The following is a 24,069-nucleotide window of genomic DNA, read 5'->3' on the forward strand; positions in this document are numbered from 1 at the left end:
AGAACACTGCATGACTAGTTATGTAAATATAAAAAAAGAAACAAATAATTCAGAACAAACCTGATCATCAATCCAGATGCAATAGCTTCAGAAAACAGATTTAAATCTAAAATGATAAGAGTTCTATCTCCACCCTTTGGGACTATTGTAGTAACCCCTCTAGCACAGGACTTATACATAGTTGTCGCGAAAAAAGGAGTTTAATGAATGAAATGAATAGGTCAAGTTTAAAACTGAAGAAGAAGAAGAAGAAATACTTTATTGCACACAAAAATACAATTATAAATTGAAACATTAGAAAACATAAATTAAACTTAGCATGCAAAGGCGGCCTTAGTACTAAGTAAATATAGTACTGATTTATGTGACCTTTTGACCTTCATAACTGTTTTAACCGGCACGATGTCAATGTCGATTTGTCACATCTTCATGACAACGCCGTAATAAAGGTACCTATACAAAAATTCTTTTCACAAATTTTTCCGCCAATTGGGGAAAAAAATGCCTATAACTGTTGGACTAAATAGGCAACCCATGTTCGGCTGACTATTGACCACAAGCCTCTTCTCAGAAATAGTCCACCACGCGGATTGGCAGACTTCAAACACAGTCGGACAGACAAGGAATTAAGAAAATTCTCAGGTATGCAGGTTTCCTCACGATGTTTTTCCTTCACCGTTTGAGACACGTGATATTTAAATTTGTTAAAATGCACATAACTGAAAAGTTGTAGGTGCAAACTCCGGACCGGATTCGAACCTACGCCCTCCGAATTCGAAGTTAATTATGATAAACAGTAGAAAACTATTATGTTAATAATACCCTCGAACAGATTGAAACTGAAAATAATCAAACTAACTGAGTTGATGTTGTTGTTATATTAATTAATACAGAGTAACTTGTTGCTACGAAAGTCAAACACAATTAACAAGCCACAACCAATAATTGCATTTTCCACTTAGCTGCGAAAATTGAACGGACACAATTGAATAACGATGTCCAAGCGGGTAATGAAATGGTGACCACAATAATGCCTTGACACTGTGTTATGTTGAACGGGTCGTTATGACCTAAATCCTCTAAACATATACAGGGTGCTGGGGACTATTTTCCATAGATTCAAGGTGTTGACGAGTCCACTTATAGGAGCCGAACTGCATAATTAACATTTTTTTAACGAAGTCATTCAAATAGTTACGACTATCCATGTAACACACGCCTTTATCTATCCTTGCATTTTTAAATTTAAAATTTTGGCTCTATTTACAAAATTTTATTTACTTAATTTTCGGTAAAGAATATAACCCCAGAGTTATGGGATATACTCCCCAGCATCCTGTATTACACACATATACACAATACGTACAAATACAATATACAGCAGAGACTAACTTGCTAACTGTTATTTGACACACATGACATTTGAAGACCTCTGGCGTACTCGTAGTTGGTTGTGCTGTGGATCTCAAAGGAAAAATATCGTGAGGAAACCTGCATACCTGAGAATTTTCGTAATTCTCTACGTGTGCGAAGTCTGCCAATCCGCATTGGGCCGGCGTGGTGCACTATTGGCCCAACCCGAACCCGAGCCCGAGTCAAATATGGGTTGATAATGATGACTTACGCTTTACGATTATAATTCAATGTATAAACAAAAACTTTCAATACCATAGAATAGCGTTTCACAAAACTTGCGAAGGCCCGTGACTTTTTTCAGTTCAGTTTTTCACAAATCTCGCAGAACACAGGATTTTTCAGGGATAAAAAGTATCCTATACGTTGCTCAATAAACTCGTCTATCGTCCAGTGAAAGAAAATTTGTAGCAGATGATAAATAAGGAAAAAAGGTAAAACTACCGCATTCTACGCAAAGTCGTGGACCTACGCTAGTGACTGAATAAAAATAGTATTCATTATTTAAATGTACCAATTTACGCGCCCTATTTTAGATGAGAACGTGACTTGTTTCGAAACAATGTGTAAACAACGCAACTTTCGTATAATTGGATGATTCAAGAACGAGGCACTCAAAAGAAAAATAAACGAATTTGTATATTCCATGTATCTACGTGAAATTATTTTCTCTTTTGAAGCCCTCGACATAAAGGACGTGTTATAATTTGATTGCATATTTTCGGTGAACGTGGAGAATTTCACAATTTTTTTCTTTTATATACGTACCTACACAGCGAAAATTCTATCCGCCCTAGTAGGTAAGTTTTCAGCAATATTTCTAAAAGTAAAGGTGGCACCTCTTTTACTGAGGGGTTTATTGCAGTGGCGTATTTAAGGCTGGTTTTAGAGTCACGCTGATAAGACGCTGACAGACGAAATGTATGAACTCCTAGGGAGCGTTTCAGAGTAGCTATCAGCGCGTGCGGTGGTCGTCGCTACACGCTGAGCCGTCAGCGACGACGATCAGCGTCCGGTCAGCGTGACTCTTTAACCAGCGTTATTGGTTCATTGCTTATCTCTATCTAGCGCGGTATGTGTTAGTATACTATTAAAGTGCGATCTACATTCTCTTTCATGCACGAAAGATAGGCAGTTAGTAGTGTGGTGATCATCACGTCTTATTCTGTCGGTTTTTCCGTACAAATCGCTGGAACGGCTAAACCGGTTTTAGAAACGCTTACGCCCCTTTCACACAGCAGTCCAGTTTTTTTCAAGATCTCGTTTTCTGCAGGATTCCGTTTGATGGCGAATGTGTTTATATACTAGCGTTCACACGAGGGTGCTGCAAAAAACCGATCCGATCGAATTGTGCCATTTGGTTTTGTCACTAGAAACTGGACCCGTAGTCTATTAAAAAGCGGGAACCCGGTTAATCACAATTAATTTTAATAGCAGTGTTCACACAGCGTCCAGTAACGGATACGGATACGGCGGATACAGTAAAAAGCCAGTCCTGCAAAACTGGATTGCGTATGAAAGGGGCGTTACACTAATAGGAAGCTACATTATTCGCAATTAATAAAAAATATATATTACACCCTCATATTTCACCAGGAACAGGAACTACGTAGGTGAAACTACAGGGTGTCCGCCAGTAATCAATATTTTGATTACTCAAATACTTAAGTCCAACAGACTTTGAGAGCTTTAGCAATTAAAATCTTCATTAAGATAAAGCAGGTACTCACAAAGTTTATTAAAGGAAAACAAACTTAAGACTAGAAGACTAGACGTTTCTGAAAACTCAATTAACTGAATGTTTTTATTTTAGTTGTGAGCTTCTTTATGAAATCTTTAATTTCTTTTTTAAACAGCTGGTTGACATTTGTGTTGTGGTTAGCTCTTCGAGTACGTCCTTGTGCGGGGAGTGGCTGAGGAGGGGGCTCGTCTAGAAGTTTCAGTGTTTTCATTGATGCGACGGTTAACATGAAGTCTATTGCAGATGGGTTATTGTAACACTTGCCGATCAGAGGCTGGATTGTGACATCTGAAAGATAGTTCTGTCTTTATTCTATGACGAGTTAGTCCTTGACTGCGAACACAAATGATGATAATTGTCTTAGTCTTAGATGGAAGCGTTCTTACTTGGAAGAGGCACAAGTATATTCCGCCTCCGCCTCCGATGGTTTCGCGTCGTACTGGAACGCTAAATCGCTTGGCGGTACGTCTTTGCCGGTAGGGTGGTAACTTGTCAAGGTCTGTGCCTACCATAAGATCAGACCTGAGCCAATTTAGAAATTTTAAAATCGAGCTGGTAATCGAATCCTAGATCCTCTGTTGAGAACCACAACCACTACCAACTGCGTTACAGAGGTGGTCTAAAAAAATTGTTCACACTAATAAAAAAGTCTATTCCAGTAATTCATTATTTAATGATCGAAAATGGCGTAAATTTTTTTGAAAAATTGATTCGATTCTACTATACTATACTACTCAGGCTTTCCTCTGGGTAAGTAGTTTGACACGAGCATAATTATGTGTTTAGTAGGCCAGGCAGAGACAGTCGAGTACATAATCGCATTACCTATTCCAATATCGTTATTACCTATAGAGAGCACGGAGCTGCTTTCAACCCAACAATTGTATAGAATTGTTTGAGTTGAAAGCGAACAACATAACAGAGTTATCTTAGATTATAAACTAAATTCTAATCGGAATATGTTGAATTCTTATAGAAATGCAGAATGTGAATGTTACTAACAGTCAGGAAATAATTACAGCAGTTAATATGTGACTGAAAAGTTGGGCGTGCATGCCCCGGACCGGATTCAAATCTACGTCCTCCGAATCGAAGGCAGAGTTCATATCCGTTGGGCTATCACGTTTTTTTCCTCCTGAAAACTTCAGTTGTGTGCATTTTTAAGAAATTAAATATCACGTGTCTCAAACCGTGAAGGAAAACATCGTGAGAAAACCTGCATACCTGAGAATTTTCTTAATTGTAATAGGTGTGTGAAGTCTGCCAATTCGTATTGGGCCAATGTGGTGGACTAACGCCTAACCCCTCTCATCCTGACTCGTGTTCAACAGTGAGCCGAATATGGGTCGTTGATGATACGTGACTACGAGTATTCAACAACTGTCTAGCCATATAATCGACATCTATTTTGATTGACTACGTAAACAAAACACTGCAAAAGTATGCAAGTACTAAAAGAAATATTAAGTTTAAAAAACTTACTGACTCCAGCAACACACGAGTACATGTCGATATGACAGTGATTTATCATGGGTCTGTAATGGTACGACTGCATGTTGCTGGACCAGATCTGGGCACACGCCGGGTCATATGTGTCCAGGCAATATGTCGGGCAAGTGTGGTTGCAGGCTTGGTGCGCCCCTACTATGCTGAAGTCGTAAAGCCGACGCCCGGATATAAGGTAAACTTTCACCTTGTCTATATTGCAATATTCGTCTGGAATCTGTTCAAGGCCTAAAACATAATACAGAAAAATATAATCTATATGTAAAAATCATTTAACTCTTTATGAGTACACCCCGAAATAATTTTCATTTTCCATATGTCCAAACATGCTTCTTCTTTTAGACATAGCAGTTTTGGCGAGTTAACCAGCTTCTTAAATTATTTTCTATAGAAAAACAAATATCCAACTTTATATTTAATCACGTAAAAACGGCTAAACTGATTTTTTTATTGCTCGGAGATGTAGTTAGTGACAGGCAAGAAATAATGGTCCATTCATCAAAAGGTCTTGTGAAAGGTGTTGTGAAACTTGTTCTCCATGCCCACACTGTGATAAATCATAATAACAACGTAAAACATTATCAATAAATTCAACACATAACATTATTTCACAAAATCATTAACGCGACTGGCAGCGTGACGGTGTCTATGTTACCTAATAACTGAGCTCAAGTCATCAAATATCCTCTTATTTATACCAACACTGATACCCCCCTCCACAATAACATAAATAATGAATGTTAATACCACCAGTAATCGAGGAACTTGTAACAATGATACGAAATACTATTGTATTAATAGCGTTAAGTTGCTATTTACCTGTAAATCTGAACTGGCATTGCATCAGGCGAAGATAACAAATATTTTGGAATATTTTCATCACTTTCTGTCTGTGCAGACCGATAGCCTCACCGCAGACTGGGTCGTATACATTTGAGCATACTAAATCATTACACGAATTTGTTAACACTAAATGTGGTAGCGCTGAAAGAATTTTAATTAATATCACAATTGTTATGACGACTGTTAAACACACTGCTGGCGCTAGAAGATGGCTAGAAGTACCTACGCAAAGCGATGTCACAACTCTCTGACGCGGAATCAGGTATGTTTGACAGCTAATGCCACCAAACTCGTATTACCGCATAATCCGACGCTTTAACGCGACAGGCTAGAGTTCTCGTCGTCGTCGTCGTCATCAACCCATATTCGGCTCACTGCTGAGCTCGAGTCTCTTCTCAGAATGAGAGGGGTTAGGCCAATAGTCCACCACGCTGGCCAAATGCGGATTAGTAGACTTCACACACGCAGAGAATTAAGATAATTCTCTGGTATGCAGGTTTCCTCACGATGTTTTTCTTCAGCGATTGAGACACGTGATATTTAATTTCTTAAAATGCACACAACTGAAAAGTTGGAGGTGCATGCCCCGGACTGGATTCGAACCCACACCTTACGGAATCGGAGGCAGAGGTCATATCCACTGGGCTATCACGGCTCATCATGCTAAAGTTCTGACATGCGCTAAATACGCGTTCTCTTTGAAGAAGCCTTGACAAAAGCGAAAGTTTCGTTAGACGGATTTTTGTCAGAACGACTTAAATAATGTAGATTATGTTTGGCATAGAGACTGCAGTCTAGAAAAGTATAATTATTAGCTGATTGTTATCTTAATATTCCTATAGATACGGGACATAAGCTGGTGAAATCGCGCATAATTAAATTATAGGTATTATAGGTATATCTATAAATACACTCCAACAAATTCAAAGCAAGCTTACCTTGATAAATAAAAATAATAAAACCTTTAGATAAGTACATTTTCAAATCATTTCCGTACGAATAAAAATACTTTACGTGGTCAGTTTTCTTATTTGACTATGTAATACTCGAATGTCGTTTTATTGTTGGAATTTAATTAAACTAGGTAGTTATTTAACTTGTATAAATTACATAATAGGACTTGAAATGAAACAAAACGGTACATCGAATTGAAATTTTTATTCGTGAACAGTTTGTTTGCTAAAAAAAAATCGAATACCTACTGTATATTTAACATTTTTGAAAAAAATGTCAGATAAAGTGCTTGTAAGAATATTTATTGTAAGTAAAAGTTAATAAACTATGACCATGACAATTCTAATCGCTTCGATACATAGTGTAGAGCAACGTAAAGTATGAGTATGAACTTGTTAGAATCTGAAACAAAATCTGAATTTAGTGAACGGAGCCAAATAAACGAGGTATGATATAGAATAGATAGAATGCATAGAACTTTTATAAAGTTTCTTCATTTCTTATATACTCAGAGGCACAATTATCCGCCCACTTTAATATACTCGCGTCATATTAAACGTTGGCGGATAATTGTGCCTCTGAGTATACATATGGCTAGGGTATATAGGGTGTAGCGAACTCTCACCCGAAAAACATTGTGTTTCCTTATTATTACAACCTGCGCAATATTGTGGGGGATAATCTCTGTATCTACAAAACCGATTTTGAAAATTCTTTTATTACTAGATAGCCACGTTGTTTGTGAGTGTCATAAGATGTATTTTATTCCTGTATATTCACACGGGAACGGGAACTACGCGGTTACAACCTGTGCATCTTTGATACTATTTCTACAAAAAACAAAATACGATCAATATACTAACGGAGCTGTATGTTGACATGGTGATAGAGCGAAACTTGTACGCCGTAAAGTAAAGTGGTTTTTGAGACCTGAAAAAATATTTAGTCAGTTAAGCAGATTCTTTAGTAGGTTAAATAGAACTATAGTCAGAGATACCTCATTTATGTTTTAGTCTTTTCGTTTTATAGTAGGTAATACTAAAGGTACAGTTTCGAACCAACATTTAAATATTCCAAGAACTGGGCATCAAACAGCATCTTTCTTCCATAGTCCAATGTCGCATATTCACTTTCTTTGGATATATCATACGAAGAGATGACACGTCCATAGAGCGACTTGTGGTGCTAGGAAAGGTGGAGGGCGCAAGAGCGCGTGGCAAGTCACCAATTCGCTGGATTGACCAAGTAAAAACCGCTCTCCATGCTTGCTAGTGCTAGGAGAGCCACGCTACGAGAGGTGACCTTTAATGGCGACGGATAGTGATGCTTGCCACTACATCCAAAGGACGAACACGACCACGACCACTCTGTCAAGAGTGTAACGACAAAGATGAAGTACTAAGGGCAACTATTGTCGCTTGATAAACTTTTCTGTTGTTCCAAGTTGAATTTTATATACCTGTGAAATCTACATAAAATCTGTATAGCCACATAAAAGACTGACAGAAAATTATTAAATCTTTAAATTTGTCGTAGTCCTTTTATTGTAGCATTAGCTGGTAATTTAAATTATTTTATTAGTTTTAGTATAGTATGTCTAGTATATCTAGTATATCTAATATATCTAGTACATCTAGTATATCTAGTATATCTAATATATCTAGTATATCTGTATTATTGTATACCTTTGCATCAGTATCATCAAGGCTCGTTGACATCGAATATTGCTGTTGTACCATCCACTCTCGTACACTGCATTCGCCACTCCTGAGCTCTACATAGAGTTAGAATCATTATTAGTTAGTTGACTTTACTCAGCTTCTATTGGTTAAAGGACATGGCCGATTTTTGTATGAGTTACTAATTTCAATTTACACAAATGATATTTGGTATTTTATAATGCTAAAAATGTGTATATTAAATTACTATAAATATTAAACTCGCAGAAGTTGTCATTACAACAGACTAGACTTAAACATGTTATGTTTATTTCGCGCGAAACGTCCGCTCCTATGTACTATGTTGCATTGCAAAATGGTGAACCGCGCTGGCTCGCTGACCGCTGACCGTCGTAGGCTCGTCTTCCAAATAATGACGAGCTCTAGGTATTGCAAGATTTATAAGTAAGAATAATTATTTATTTATAGTATAAATAAATAATAATTCTGATAGTAAAGCACTTATGACGCTTCACAATATCATACAGATGTTGAGAATTATTACGGTAACCTGACATGGATTAAGTAATAGTAGGCCACATTTTTATCGAATTATTCAGAATCGTACACCGAGAAAAATATCCACCGCTGAAAATGTGACCTACTAAAACCACTAAAATGTATATACAAAATAGGCCTGAAGTTCTGATCTGGTGGTAGATAGGTGTATTAGTAGTGGCTAATTATTGAGACGACGAGACGTATCCCCAAGCGATTTAGCGGTGTAGTACGTTACCTACCTGTAGATCTCAAATGTGTGGCAAAAAAAAGGTAGGTACATCTTCGTTTATTATTATCTATAACGCCTACCTACAAATAATTGTTACATGTTTAGCAGTACAGTGCTAAAATACCTATGAGCTTGTTTAAATCACATTATTTTTTTAAAAGGTTTTATAGTGCTTCATTAATATCATGAATTGGTTGCTCTCTATATAACCAGACGTATAAACATATAAAAAAATTGATGTGTATGTAGTTATTTACACGATACTACACCTCAGTCCTTTAGGCATGGTATGGATTTTATTTTGATTACTAGCTGACGCCGCGCGGTTTCACCCGCCTGGTTCCCGTTCCCGTAAGAATACGGGGATTATATATATGTCATAACCTTCCTCGATAAATGGGCTATCTAACACTGAAAGAATTTTTCAAATCGGACCAGTAGTTCTTAAAATTAGCGCGAGTATTCTTTGGACAGAAGCATTGGATGTGGACGAATTCATATTGCAATCTTTTTATTTTTAAATAAAAACTGAGAAGTTCAGAGAGGTTAAGAATTATGTGTTAATTCATCTTTCTATTTTTATTATATAAATACACTAGCTAAGTACGTGTAAACGCAATGTCATTTTTCGGCCATGTCCTTATTTGAGTTCAAAAAAGATTCGTATCAAACATCGATTACGAATAACTATGATGATATAAGAAATATCTAAACTTTCATTTTCTTTCAAAAATATCGCAACATCTTATAACGAGTATCTTGCTTAAAAAACCTGACTGGATAACATTGTATTCTGACTGGTATATTTTGGTTGTATTTTGACTGATTAGACAATGCTTCAATTTAAATACAACCAAGTAAAACTTCATCTACCCTCGATATTTCTCTTTGCCATTAAGATACTTCTATTAATCTAACTTTAATATACGTTGAAAGAAGTAAAGTATAGGTAATAATTAATACTACACTACACAAATAAATTTTTTTATTAATATGAGTACCTACTGAGTAGGTATATTTACTTACTGAAGTAAAAATATCGTCCGCGTACCAACATAAAATGCCAACTTGAGTTAACGCTGCTCCAAGGAAAAATTTATTACTCATCGCCATCCACGGATCTAGAAGCTGTATTTATGATATAGAATATCAGATTTATGAGTGAATCAATAATTATCATTGAAAAAGAATTACGTTTAATTTGGCATTTTTTTTTATTACTTAAATAGTTACCTACGTGTTTTTTATATGAAGTGTAAAATTTGGCAAATTAATTATGTTGCATATTTAGATATAGGTACCTTCTTCGTTATTTATCAAGGCTTGGTATAAATAGATCTTTGTGGTAGTTTTGTTTAAAACAACAATATGAAAATCCTGCTAATTTAAACCTCATATAACATTATAATATACAGGATGCTCGGGAGTATTTCCCATAACTTCAAGGTGTAGACGAATGCACTTAAAGGAGCCAAACTAATTTTTACTACTAAACTAACTAAAAAAAATAAACTTTTTATCTATCTATACTATCTATGTAACACACGACTTTATGTAAAATGAAAAGAAACATTTTTTTATTCAATGACAAGTTAAGATGATGATGACAAAACTAGGCTATATTTTTGACGAGATCAACGACCTCTGTGGTGCAGTGATTTTCTTGATTACTTCAGGACAGCCCTGATATAAGCCCTTGCACTTTCTGATAGTAGTATAGATGCTGCCTGTATCTGATATTGTCTATATCGACGACATAGTTGCAACTGGCACTCCGCACTTAAGTAATTAGCTACTTCGTGATATTTATTAACGAATGTTTCGCTATGTCATTAATATACTCATGCGTACTTAGAGGACACATTTTAGGATCTATTTACAAAAGAAATATTTACTTCGAAAATATTTTAGAACACGTGTTCCTTGGATATATTTAATAAATTTATCTTAAAGAATATAACCTTGGAGTTATGGGAAATACTCCCGAGCAGCCTGTATAAAATATGTAATTTCAACTTACGATATTAAAAACAACGCAGCAAATGTTAACAGAGCTTAACAAGACGTTAATCAAAAAGACGACCGAGAAAGCGTCTTCTAAATCCTTTCCATATCTAAAAAAATAAATACATGTACCATCAATATTATAATTTTTTTTTTAATATTATACATAACTAATAGACGCCCGCTGTTTCACCTATACTGTTTTCGTTCCCGTGGAAAAATGGGAATAAATAATAGATTAAATGTTATAATGTTACACGCTGATAATGTAGCTAAAATAAAGTAAATAAAATCAGTCCAATAGTGAACTTATTCAGTACAAAAAACCAACAAACATAAAACCTTCCTCTAAATTACAATATTATTGTAGATATTATACAAATCGTAATGTATCTGATTGGGATCCTGCAATAAAAACTAACGATATTAAAAAACAATAGGCTAGTTGACACTTTTTTTTAATGGTCATAAATAGTACATTATCGTTCTAATAGATTGAAATTGATATTTTTTTACAGGACGAGCAAAACCGCCTGCCGACCATGATGGTCTATATTTCAACTGTTTCATGACGTTACTGTAACAAGTCGCTTACAAACGGAGCGTTTGACAAAAATATTACTTTATCGTTTAGTACATAGATGATACATGTTTAGTACATCAAGTAACAAAATGGACGACAGCGATTTTGACGTTTGGAAAATTGGAAAATACATGATTTTTAATTTGATTTTATAAGATATCCTTAACTTTTATTATTTAATAGCGATATATTTCAGACCCATATTCCATGTACTATACGATAATAATATTGTGCATATTAAATTTGATATAACTACCCTATTATCTCGTAATATAAAAATGTCCATACGTGATAAGTCTCTGATGTATTTCAATAACGCCTACGATGTCGTCGTAGCAGTCTACGCTCTTTATCTTACTCTTAGTGTCCTCCGTTGCTAAGCGACGTATCTTCAGTTGCAACAGCCGGAGCAACATACTTATATGACTGGCCATGTTCATAAAAAATATATCGGATCCCAACATAGACCAAACTGATACTGTACCTGCAAATATGTTACAAATGTACAAAATGAATTCAAACGAAGTGTGAATGAATTCTTTTTTTTGTAAATGGTAAACTTTTTGGAATCTTTAAAAACAAATTATCTTCTAATACAGCAGGGCTATTCTGTAACGATGTTACTGTACTGTACATATTCTGTAGCACTGTCGTTGTCGTTTTTGATATTGTAGTTTCGATTTCCTACTTCATTTAAGGTTATGCAAGGCTTTTTAAGAACATATCTCTACTATATAAAAATAAGTCGGGAGGAAAAATAAGTCGGAAGGAAACTTCCTGACGCAATAACTCCAGAACGCACGAACCGATTTCCACGGTTTGGCATTCGTTGGAAAGGTCTCGGGCTTCGTGAGGTTTATAGCAAAAAAAATCAGGAAAAGGTAGGGGTAGGGTAGGGTAGGGGTAGGGTAGGGGTAGAGTTGGGTAGGGGTAGTTGAAAGTTTACATCGAGTTTCACGCGGACGAAGTCGCGGTGGTCCGCTAGTTATACATAACGACAGCCTGTAAAATTCCCAATGTATTCAGCTGTTAATTAATTCTGTAATAAATGTTATACGTTGTGAAAATAATCGAAATATTTCCGAAGTTGAGTATCTAGCTGACAATATTACTTTATAAACTACCCTATGACAAAGTTTAATACTCCTTAAACGATGCTATTATTACCCGCGTAACATTCAAAGACAAAAGCGAGTTCGTGGTATACGGGCAGCGTCTTATCAAAGGGATAAGATAAGTGCCAGATGTAGCCTAAATGAGCAGGTGCGCCTTGAATCTTGTGGTACACGTATATCACTATCGGAGTCAAGTTGTACAGCCAAACTCCGAATATATTCCAAAACGCGTACCCTGAAACACATAAAGCAGTATATATTGTAGACTTTAATTAAAATCAATTAATTATAAGCAGACACGTATCATAGAGAAATAATATCAACATTAAAATAAATATCTGGGTTTGACACAGTGTTTTTAGAGTTTGCATGTTTTAATTTAGTAAAATCAAATCAAAATCAAAAATCATTTATTTCAAGTAGGCTCAGTTTACAAGCACTTTTGACACGTCAGTTGACTATTTGTAAAGATTCTACCACCGGTTCGGAAGGCAGGTTCTGCTGAGAAGATACCGGCAAGAAACTCAACAGTTGCTCTTTTGAAAAAGTCATACAGTATTATAATTTACAATTAATAGCAATTACTGTTTACATTTCTTATAGTTTTACTTTCTGTGTGAAGGTGGAAGCTGATCCAACGGCCTCCAAGCATCTTTATCATTAAGGAACTCATCAATGTTGTAGTACCCTCGACTAAGTAAATGTTTTTTAACACATTGCTTAAAGCTATGCATTGGCAGGTCCATCACAGTCTTGGGATCTTATTATAGAAGAGTACACCCAAACCTACAAAAGATTTTTTTACTCTTTGGAGACGATATGCAGAAATAACTAACTTATGCCCGTGTCTAGTAAGACGTGGGTTTAAATCTCCTTTTCGTTTGTACAAATTAATATTTTGTCTTACATATACTATACTGTTATATATATATTGACAGGCTACTGTTAGTATACCTATTTCTTTAAACTTTTGACGAAGGGACTCGCGTGATTTTAATTGATATATTGCTCGAATTGCTCTTTTTTGAAGTACAAATATAGATTGTATATCGGCAGCCTTGCCCCACAATAAAATACCGTAAGACATTACGCTGTGAAAGTACGCAAAATAAACAAGCCTAGCTGTATCAACATCAGTAAACTGTCTTATTTTTCTCACGGCAAATGCCGCTGAGCTAAGTTTACCAGACAGTTTTTCTATATGAGCACCCCACTGAAGTTTACAATCCAAGGTCACTCCCAGGAAAACTGTGGAACTCTCCATTTCCAGTGTTTCATCATCGATCATTACAGACTTATCTAATTTTTTAACATTTGGCAATGAAAACTCAATACATTTAGTTTTCTTGGCATTCAAAAGTAGATTATTTGCAGTGACCCAATGCGACACATGCGATATGGCACGGTTTACGTCGTCAGAGTTATCTTTATTTCTGTCGGACTTAAAAATTAAGGATGTGTCATCAGCAAACAGTACAAACTCACATATGCCGCTGACATGGTATGGTAAATCGTTTATGTACACTAAAAATAGAAAAGGACCAAGAATTGAACCCTGTGGGACGCCCATTATGGTAGTGGAACCGTGCGACTTTATATCATTTATGCATACCTTTTGTGTTCTATCACTGAGATAAGAGGCAATGAGATCGAGTGCAACACTTTTGATGCCATAGTGGCTTAACTTGAGTAGAAGGGTGTTATGGTCAACACAATCGAACGCCTTGGACAGATCACAGAACACACCAATAGCATTCTTAGAACCTTCCCATGCTTCATAAATATGTTTTAAAAGTTTAGCCCCTGCATCAATTGTATTGCGACCTTTTGTAGTACGAAAATTAATAAGTTTTTAAGAATAATTAAAGGGAAAGGAATCATTTAAATTATTGAACTATCAATTAAATTACGTGTTGAATAAATTTAAATAAAGATTGTATATCAGAGTGAAACGAGCGTACTTTGGATTAGATGGTTTTTGGATCTGGTACTGCCGCACTGCAGAAATCTCCGAGTTATTTTACTCATTACAAGTAAGCCCTTGACTACAATCTCACCTGACTGTAAGTGATGATGCAATCTAAGATGGAAGCGGGCTAACTTGTTATGAAAATGAAAAACCACACGTTTTAGTTTCTACACGACATCGTACCGGAACGCTAAATCGCTTGGCAGTACGTCTTTTGTCGGTAGGGTGGTAACTAGCCCCGGCCGAAGCCTTCCTCCAGCCAGACTTGAACCAATTAAGAAAACCTCAATCGGCCCAGACGGGGATCGAACCTAGGACCTCCGTCTTGTAAATCCTCCACGCACACCACTGCGCCAAGAAGGCTCGAGACCGTAGTCGCTCGAGACCGTGGTGTTTGGAAGAGAGTTTGCAAGAGGCCTCTGTCCATCAGTGGACGTCCATCGGCTGTTAATGATGATGATAATGACATATAAAAAAAGATATTACAAAATTGTATGATTCGTAATCGCGAGAGCTTTTCGTTCTTGATATCAGTAGCATCCTTGTCTTGGTCGGATATTGGCCACAAGTCTTCCAGCTCCGTCAGGAGTTTACGGAATACATTCCTCATCCACCATATCGTTAATAATTTACCGAAACCTTAAATATAAAACAACGTTTAACAATTAAAGCTGAAGAAACTGTAAGACTGAACAGAAATTTTCATAAAGGAACCAAAAATTCAAGATAATGTTGTCTATTTATAGGTGAAAATGCCTATAAAATATACAGCCTTACAATATTACGTAGCCGATTTCTCCAATACTTACAAAATGGGTAAATTCAGGTAGAGAAGAAACAATTATTTTTAAGCAAGCTCTTAACCTGACTTTAATTCACAACAAAAAAGCTTTCTAATTTTTTTGTTTGTTGTCTAAGTGATTTATAGACGTTTTATAGAGCATAATTTGCAGAATGTTAACATTTGAAAACTAACTCATAGTATCGTAGCCAACGATATGTAGGCTGGCCACAAAATCCTCTATTGAAGACGAAGTCACCAGTTTATTGACAACGTAGTTCACTTGACCACTTAACTTCAAGAACAATACAATGGCTGAGCCAATAAACCACAATTGAATCCACAGTTTCCAAATGACGGCAGTTTCATATTCGTCAATGAAAGAAATGCCTATCTTTCGCGTACAAAAATTGCATAAATTCAAAGTTTTGTGGATTTCTTGTTTTGCCGTTTCTTTGCCTTTAGCGGACATCTTGAGGGTTGTGACGAGTAAAACTAACTTTGCGACGTATTTTCATGGAAGCAACATTTGTAAGACCAACAATTTTCTTTAATAAATTATTCGAAGGTAACAGTGATTTCACAATTAAGGGTTATCAGACAATGGAGGGTTGATTCAGTTTAATAGTTGGGTAATTCTACACTGTGTCAATCACACACCCAACGTTACAATTAAAAGTTAATTTCCGCAGCGGTGTTCCACTGTGACGCATGCAAGTTATATTATTTTAACTCGTACAAAATAAATTACGAAAATTTCGTAAATACCGTTAACACACAGAACGTTGTATTTAGTGTACATATACTTGTAAAATAAATAATTATAGGCTGAATAAATTACACGTTTTATATTAGCTTCACTTGTAACTATGTAGGTATGTAAGAAAATATTGGAATCTTCATTTGACCCACTTCGATTACGATAAAGGGTTTGCTGTGTATAATACAAAAATAATAGTAAACGTGACTTAAATTCAATATTTGTAATTTTTAATGCGTGCAAAAAACGTGTTTTTTAGTTTTTTAAACTGTTTAACCTTATTTTAAGCTTAAAGTACCTATTGCTCCAGCACCAGAAGTATAAAGTTTCTTAGTTATTCACTTCATTTATCTATACTTATATACTAATATTATAAAGCGGAAGAGTTTGTTTGATTGAACACGCTAATCTCAGGACCTACTGGTCCGATTTGAAAAATTCTTTCTGTGTTAGATAACCCATTTATCGAGGAATGCTATAGGCTATATATTATCCCCGTATTCCTACGAAAACGGGAACCACGCAGGTGGAACCGCGCGGCGTCAGCTAGTAAGATATAAAATATGACTGTCTATTACTTAAGCATATAGTCGAATAACCCATTTTTTATTGCTTTCAAAGTTTTTGGACCACGCCTAGTAATAATATATCATCTAATACTTTTGTCAAACTAAAAGAAACTTCGCGAAAGCTAAAAGTTGTATATACTTCTACTTTCCATTTACCTTTATGAGTAACTTAGTAATATGTAGACGATTCAAATAACAACTAAAAAAAGTAAAATCATTTTAATTGGCATTGAATAATAACTACATCGAATAACAATTGTATACCTAATTGATTCCTACGTTGACTCTTGGGTCTTGATGAAACTGGATCTGTTTAATCAAGATTATACTAATTGTAAGCAAACAAACTTCCATAATTACGAAGGGAAGCAAATATTATATCCAAGTATTAGATAGCATTAGATACTGTAAGTAAAACAAAATACTAAGACTGATGACACAGAATAGTTTTCGTCCCGGTGCCTCAATGGATTCCGTGATTTTTAGGCTCACATAGTACATCGCAGTATATGGATACCGCATTCTGATGAATCTGCCTAAATACTGCAGTGCGTCGAGTGTGTTTAAGTTTCTTTAATTACAAAGGGAAGCCATTATGATATCCAAGTATTAGATATCATTAGATACTGAAAGTTGAACAAAATACAAAGACTGATGACACAGAATAGTTTTCGTCCCGGTGCCTCAATGGATTCCGTGATTTTTAGGCTCAAATAGTACATCGCAGTATATGGATACCGCATTCTGATGAACCTGCCTAAATACTGCAGTGCGTCGAGTGTGTTTACACATGCCAGAGTACCTAATTGCGATTATCACATTGCGGATTACGGTACGTTGTTATCAACCCATATTCAGCACACTGCTGAGCTCAATTGAGTCTACTCTCAGAATAAGAGGGGTTAGGCCAATAGTCCGCCATGGCTCAATGCGAATTGGCAGACTTCACACACACAGATAACTAAGAAAATTCTCTGGTAAGCAGGTTTCCTCACCATGTTTTCCTTCACCGTTTGAGACACGTGATATTTAATTTTCTTAAAATGCACATAACTTAGAAGTTGGAGGTGCATGCCTCGTACCGTATCTACCTGAAATAAAGCTAATTAGTAGATATTAGATATATTAGAAATGATTAAATATTTCTCGGACTTATAAAATTACTGGGAATAAAAAAAATTACAATAAAATGCGGCAAAATGATATTTTTACATATATATTTCAACGTTTCAAGAATAGCAAAACAGAAATTCCGTTTAATGTAATTTATTTGCGAACTGAGTGCCTATATTAGGCAATGCGGCGAGCATCAATTTCCTACAACGAGATTCGGCTCAGCGTACGTCCTCACTAACGACCCGCGCTCTATTTATTGCCTGAGTCGAACGTGCTTTAATTTATTTTTCAATACTTTTTCAAAAAACCCCTCATATATTGAATAGAAGGCGTCACTTTGCCGAAGTTTATTACGAATAATCTATACTAATATTATACGCGCTAATCTCAGGAACTACTTACTGGTCTGGTTTGAAAAATTCTTTTAGTGTTAGATAGCCCATTTATCGAGGAATATATATATTATCCCCGTACTCCTACCGGAACGGGAATCACGCGGGGGAAACCGCGCGGCGTCAGCTAGTCAGATTATAAACGACAATATAATTTGCGAAGGCGCAATGGAAAATTGTATTCAACAACAATCTTGAGGATGTTTTGATTTCCGAATAAAACGCAAGTAGAGGATTTTCTGTTAGATAACGTCTGGGTGACGTTGTCGTTTAGATTTCGCGAATAAGCCCTAGTTCACACGAGAGTTTTTTTAACGGACGTCAAAAAGCGTTCTTAATACATCAAATGCATATATGTTCACACGATAGCGTTTTTAAAACACGACGCTTTTTTATCGACCAGTGTTGCATTTTCTATTTTGGGCGTTGGAAATAGATCATGAATTAAGTTATGAACGTTATAAAAGTGCCAACCCTGGGTAAACACTTTTTTAACTGTCGTGTGAATTAGGCTTAATAGCATCATTATCAACCGATATTCGGTTCACTGCTGAGCTCGAGTCTCCTCTCAGAATGAGAGGGGTTAGGCCAATAGTCCTCCACGCCAGTCTGCCAATGCTGATTGGCAGACTTCACACACGCAGAGAATTAAGAAAATTTTCTGGTGTGCAGGTTTCCTCACGATGTTTCCTTCACCGTTTGAGATACGTGATATTTAACTTCTTAAAATGTACACAACCAAAAAGTTGGAAGTGCATGCTCTGGACCGGATTCGAACCTACGCCCTCCGGACTCGGAGGCAGAGGTCATATCCACTGGGCTATCACGGCTTAATAGCATAATTAATGAATTTTACACTATACCTCTCAATGAGACATTCTTCAAATGATTATCTATACTTCTATACTAATATTATAAAGAGGTAAAGTTTGTAAGTTTGTAAGTTTGTCACATTTTTTAAATGGTGTAATCTTCGGAACTACTGGTCCGATTTAAAAAATTTTTTCACCAGTAGAATGCTACATTATCGGGGAGTGCTATAGGCTATATTTTATATTGGTATCATATATATTAGCCGAGTTATCACAGTTTTTGTCATACAGGTCGGACTGAAAATCCTCTTAAACAGACTTATTCGAATGCGCTGCCTTAACTATTGTGTAAAATTGAAATTAATGTATGGAGACTATATGTATCTTTAAAAGTTCTACAAAAAAGTCCGCGACACCATATATCTATCTTCTATATATTAGCAGATATAGTACCTTTTGTGTTATAAAAATTATTAATTTTATATACTTAGGTTTACGTCATTATTTATACAACTAAACTTTAATCCTTATTAAAATAAATTATTTAATAATCACAAGGATATTATAGAGATAAGATTTGCCCTTTACAGTATGTTAATTACTTAAATAGTTTCGGAGATAATACAAAATTTCTAAAAGACGCAGAAATTCCGCTATATGACGCCCGGCGCTTTCATTAACGTAGTTCCCGTTCCCGTATGAATATGGGGATCAAACATAGCCTATGACACTCGCAAATAACGTAGCTTTCTATTGGTGAAACAATTTTCCAAATCGGTCCAGTAGATCCAGAGATTACCTCCTACAACCACACGAACTTTACCTCTTTATATTATTAGCATAGAAGTCTCTATTTCTCTTGGTCATACTACCACTCTCGAAGGACTGGACCAATTTTGCTAAGGGTAGGGGTAAGATAGAAAAGTTACAGGGTAGGGTAGGGTACGGGTAGGGTAGGGTAGGTTTAGGGCCGGGTTTAGGGTAGTGGTAGGGTAGGGGTAGAGGTAGGGTAGTGGTAGGGTAGAGGTACGGGTAGGATAGGGAAGTGGTAGGGTAGGGGTAGGATAGGCGTGAGATAGGGGCACGGGTGGGATAGGGGTAGGAAAGGTATAGGGTATGGGGAGGGTAGGGGTAGGATGGGGGTAGGGGTAAGATGGGGGTAGGGTGTAGGTAAGGTAGGGGTAGGGTAGGGGTAGGTTTGGGGTAGGGTAGGGGTAGGGTAGGGGTAGGGTGGGGGTAGGGGTAGGGTAGGGTAGGGGTAGGGTAGATGTAGGGGTTGGGTAGGGTAGGGTTGGGGTAGTGGTAAGGTAGGGGTAGGGTAGGGTAGGGGTAGTAGTAAAGTTGACATCGAAATTTACGCGGACGAAGTCGCGGGCGACCGCTAGTCTTCTATATAAAGTTGAATATACAAATATGTCTATGCAAATATATCCGCGCATTCTACAAAGATTATGCTTATATTTTTCCTTCCAGGTCAGTGCATTTCTGTGGTGTTATTCTACAACTCTCAAGAGTTTATTAATGTAGGTCGTTATTGGCGACAGCAAGATTTTGAAAGAAAGAAAGAAAAATATTTTTATTTGGTTAGATTTCATTTGGGCATCATTTATACATCATATCGCTACTGTAAAAACGATCTGATATAATGAAAATTAATCATTATTAATAAATATAAATAATTAAATAATTAATAGCCGTGATAGCCCAGTGGATAGCCTCTGCCTCCAATTCCGGAGGGTGCGGGTTCGAACCCGGTCCAGATCGGCACATGCACCTCCAACTTTTCAGTTGTGTGTATTTAAAGAAATTAAATAGCACGTGTCTCAAATGGTGAAGGAAAAACATCGTGAGGAAACCTGCATAGCAGAGAATTTTCTTAATTCTCTTTGTGTGTGAAGTCTGCCAATCCGCATTGGGCCAGCGTGGTGGACAATTGGCTTAGCCCCTCTCATTCTGAGAGGAGACTCGAGCTCAGCAGTGAGCCGAATGTGGGTTGATAACGAACGAATTAAATAAGTATATACCTAAAGCCTACGAATTTTTCCATGATAATTAAAATTTTAAAATGTCCATTTATTGGGTAGATGGTCCTTATACCACTGTCTTTTTCATTATTTTTCCTTAATATTACTCTGCTAGTATTTCATCTCGTGAACGGAAACGTTTCTGTGGCTTTGTAATCTTAACGACCAATCTAGAGGTTTAATTAAATTTCCCTCTTCATACCAGCGAAGTATGAAAATGAACATTTTTTTATATACCTGCTGCAGGAAATATTTCTTATATTAAAAAGTAAGGTAAGTAGATACTTTGTTTTCTAAGACAATGCGCTGTACGAATATCTGTGCTTCTAAATTAGACTTTTTTTTTAAATTATTGTTTCTTGTCTTATGGACTACATTTTAGATTTGCATTTTTAGATTTTTCGTTTCCTATCGTGGGGAAATTGTCATGAATACCTCGTAGAGGCTTACTGACATAGCTCAGCGAGTCGCGAAGCTGAAGTGGCAATGGGCAGGCCACATAGTTCAAAGAGCCGATGGCCGATATAATGATATAAGCCTCAATAGCTCAACGGTAAGAGCGGTTGGACTCAGCACCGAAGGGTGGTGGTTCAATCCTCACCCCGTTGGTCTATTGTCGTCTCCTAGCACAGTATTTCCCGACTAGTTGGAGGGGAATGGGAATATGGGTCACATTATAAAAAATATGGCAATTATTCTATTTTTCTAAAAAAAAAACCCTAGGCAAATGTATTGTCAGTCGATGTTAACCGAGTACACTGTCTCAAACGGTGCACCGCCTCAAGCGTACGTCACCCGAACTTGTCCTAAAGGATTCTCAGAACTCGGGAACACTGGAAGATTACTCGACTTGGCACCCCATTTGGTAATAACCAAAGTTTAACATTACATTGAGATTAATGTCAGTTTCAGTAGATGTCTGTATTTATGAAACCTCAAACAAAAATGTTTTTCAGATAACATGGGTACGGTAACAGTCGCCTGTATGACGTTCGTGATATGATTTTTGTTCGTACTATTATCCTGAATCGCGGCAAACTTTCAAGAGTGAAACGAAATGTCCCCGACACCATGCTACATCTACATGAAACGAACTGTATGTTATCACAATGATATAAAGAAGAAAGATTTGGAAAGATCTAGAGAGGTTTTTGATTCCAAAAGATAATGGGCTTGATGTTAATGTAATGGTCATTCATCACAGATATGCAATGTCAGACTCATTCCTGTAACTCTTTATTTTGTGGCTACGGGTACCAAATAGAAAGGTTCCAGTCTAAAGCTTGATTTTTTTTCATTATTTAGTTATTTATTTCAAATTGAAAATCGAAAATTTTCATTGTCACAACAAGCCTTCCAGTCCATACATTCCCAATGCGTACGCAGTTAAAGCGGACTTAGTTGGGCGTATTTACAAACACACTCGTAAATCAGTTGCCAGCGACAAGGCAAAAACGTTTGGAAAACTCGTAAATTTTAACTTTACAATACAACTCGCACATATTCGCTACACAGCGCTTCAGCAATGCAGTCGACAATAATAAACTTTTTCTTTAATTGGGTCGATAGGATTCATTACTAAAAGTTCGCCACTGTGTAAGGAAACTATTGAAAAATACTTTTGATAAGTGGAAATACTCTCTTTTTTCATCATTATAAACCAATTTTAACGGCCTACTACATAAGCAGGCCTTTCTTTTTATAAGAGAGGTTATATGGAGCTTAGGCCCTCCACGCTGCTATAATGTCGACCACCGACGACCAAGTAATTTCACATGCCTCCAGCGCGTGTGCGCGTTCGCGCGTAAATCTAATCGTGTGTTGGTGCGATCGGCATGATGTCATGCACATCGCTACCAACACACGATTAGTTTTATCGGCTGACAAGCCATTAGCGCTGCAGACATATGAGATTACTTGATTGTCAATGGCTGACACAATATGGATACCTCGTTGTAAGCTTAGTTTGATGGTTCTCTAACTACCACTATCTCTCCGAAGCATGGAGGTGCAACACTACCAACTTCCTAACTCTGGGCTGATAAAATTACCTGAAAATTCCCTGAAATAATGAATAGTTCAGTATCTTATATCCCTTAGTAAGGACTCGAACACAGGACTTCTTTATCCGAACATAGGCTAACCAATAGACCAACGAGGTTACGAGGTACTTTTTCTTCTACTTCGCCTACTACTTACGCTTGCGACGAATATCTTAGCATTCCATGGATACACGGTGCGGGTGCCGGGTCCGCCGCGTGGCAGAGAGAAAAACCCTGAACGTAGCCCTGGACTTGTGACCAATGGACGTGGAGTTAAAGAATTCCTAGACAATAGATTTACACTCCCTTCTCCGCTTGCTCCTACCAAATTTGGCTAAGCAGAGAGAACACTCAACAGTTGTTTATTAAGCGGCTAAATTAAATTAAGACAATTATGTACATTTGTCCGCCTCAGTTTTGATAAGGATTAAAGGATTAAAGGATTAAAGATAGGACACTAGGCCCTATCTTTAGTATAAAATAGGTAATCTGTACTAATGTTATAAAGAGGTAAAGTTTGGGTGTTGTAGGGAGTAATTTGTGTATCTACAGAACCGATTTTGACAATTCTTATACCACTGGAAAGCCAGTTTATTTGTGAAGATTGCGATTTCGATTGCTCTTTGCCATTTCGCTAAGGAATCCTAAAAAGCGACAGCAGTATTAAACCTGTCACGTAACATTGAATAGGGTTGCAATTTTATCGCACACTGGGCAGTCGCAAAGTATACAACATAACCTGAACAAATGGACGAGCGCGTAAGGGGAGGTTGGATTCATATAAAGCCACAAATTCTTGGGTCACCCCAGGGAGGATTAATAGCGTCGCTCCGTTAGCCCGAATGTTTGTAGTGTGAAAATTATATGCCCTTTTATCTTCTATATTAAAAACGTAAAGATCGTATACTTTTTTACGTTTTATTTTATTTGCTATAAAAAGTAAGATATTCTCGAACTTCAAAACATTGAAACACTGAAAAAAAATATATTTTCCTTT

At 36.6% G+C, this 24,069-nt stretch overlaps 2 protein-coding genes across 2 annotated transcripts; both read right to left on the reverse strand.

Moving 5' to 3' along the window:
• Positions 1-3,203: 3,203 nt before the first annotated feature.
• On the reverse strand, positions 3,204-5,629 carry LOC112043277 (uncharacterized). Its single transcript, XM_024078597.2, has 3 exons — positions 5,480-5,629; positions 4,637-4,888; positions 3,204-3,442 (listed from the first exon to the last, which is right to left on the reverse strand). Exons 1-3 carry the CDS (start codon positions 5,538-5,540, stop codon positions 3,204-3,206), a joined length of 552 nt encoding a protein of 183 aa, XP_023934365.2. The 5' UTR covers positions 5,541-5,629.
• A 1,113-nt stretch (positions 5,630-6,742) lies between these two features.
• Positions 6,743-15,829, reverse strand: LOC112043353 (odorant receptor 4-like). Its single transcript, XM_024078734.2, has 9 exons — positions 15,553-15,829; positions 15,063-15,215; positions 12,660-12,842; positions 11,781-11,976; positions 10,926-11,019; positions 9,932-10,033; positions 8,143-8,231; positions 7,321-7,387; positions 6,743-6,859 (listed from the first exon to the last, which is right to left on the reverse strand). The coding sequence occupies exons 1-9, from the start codon at positions 15,827-15,829 to the stop codon at positions 6,800-6,802; spliced, it is 1,221 nt and encodes a 406-aa protein (XP_023934502.2). The 3' UTR covers positions 6,743-6,799.
• Between the last annotated feature and the right edge of the window lie 8,240 nt (positions 15,830-24,069).

This window comes from Bicyclus anynana, chromosome 4 (assembly GCF_947172395.1).
Source record: "Bicyclus anynana chromosome 4, ilBicAnyn1.1, whole genome shotgun sequence".
Lineage (NCBI taxonomy): Eukaryota > Metazoa > Arthropoda > Insecta > Lepidoptera > Nymphalidae > Bicyclus > Bicyclus anynana.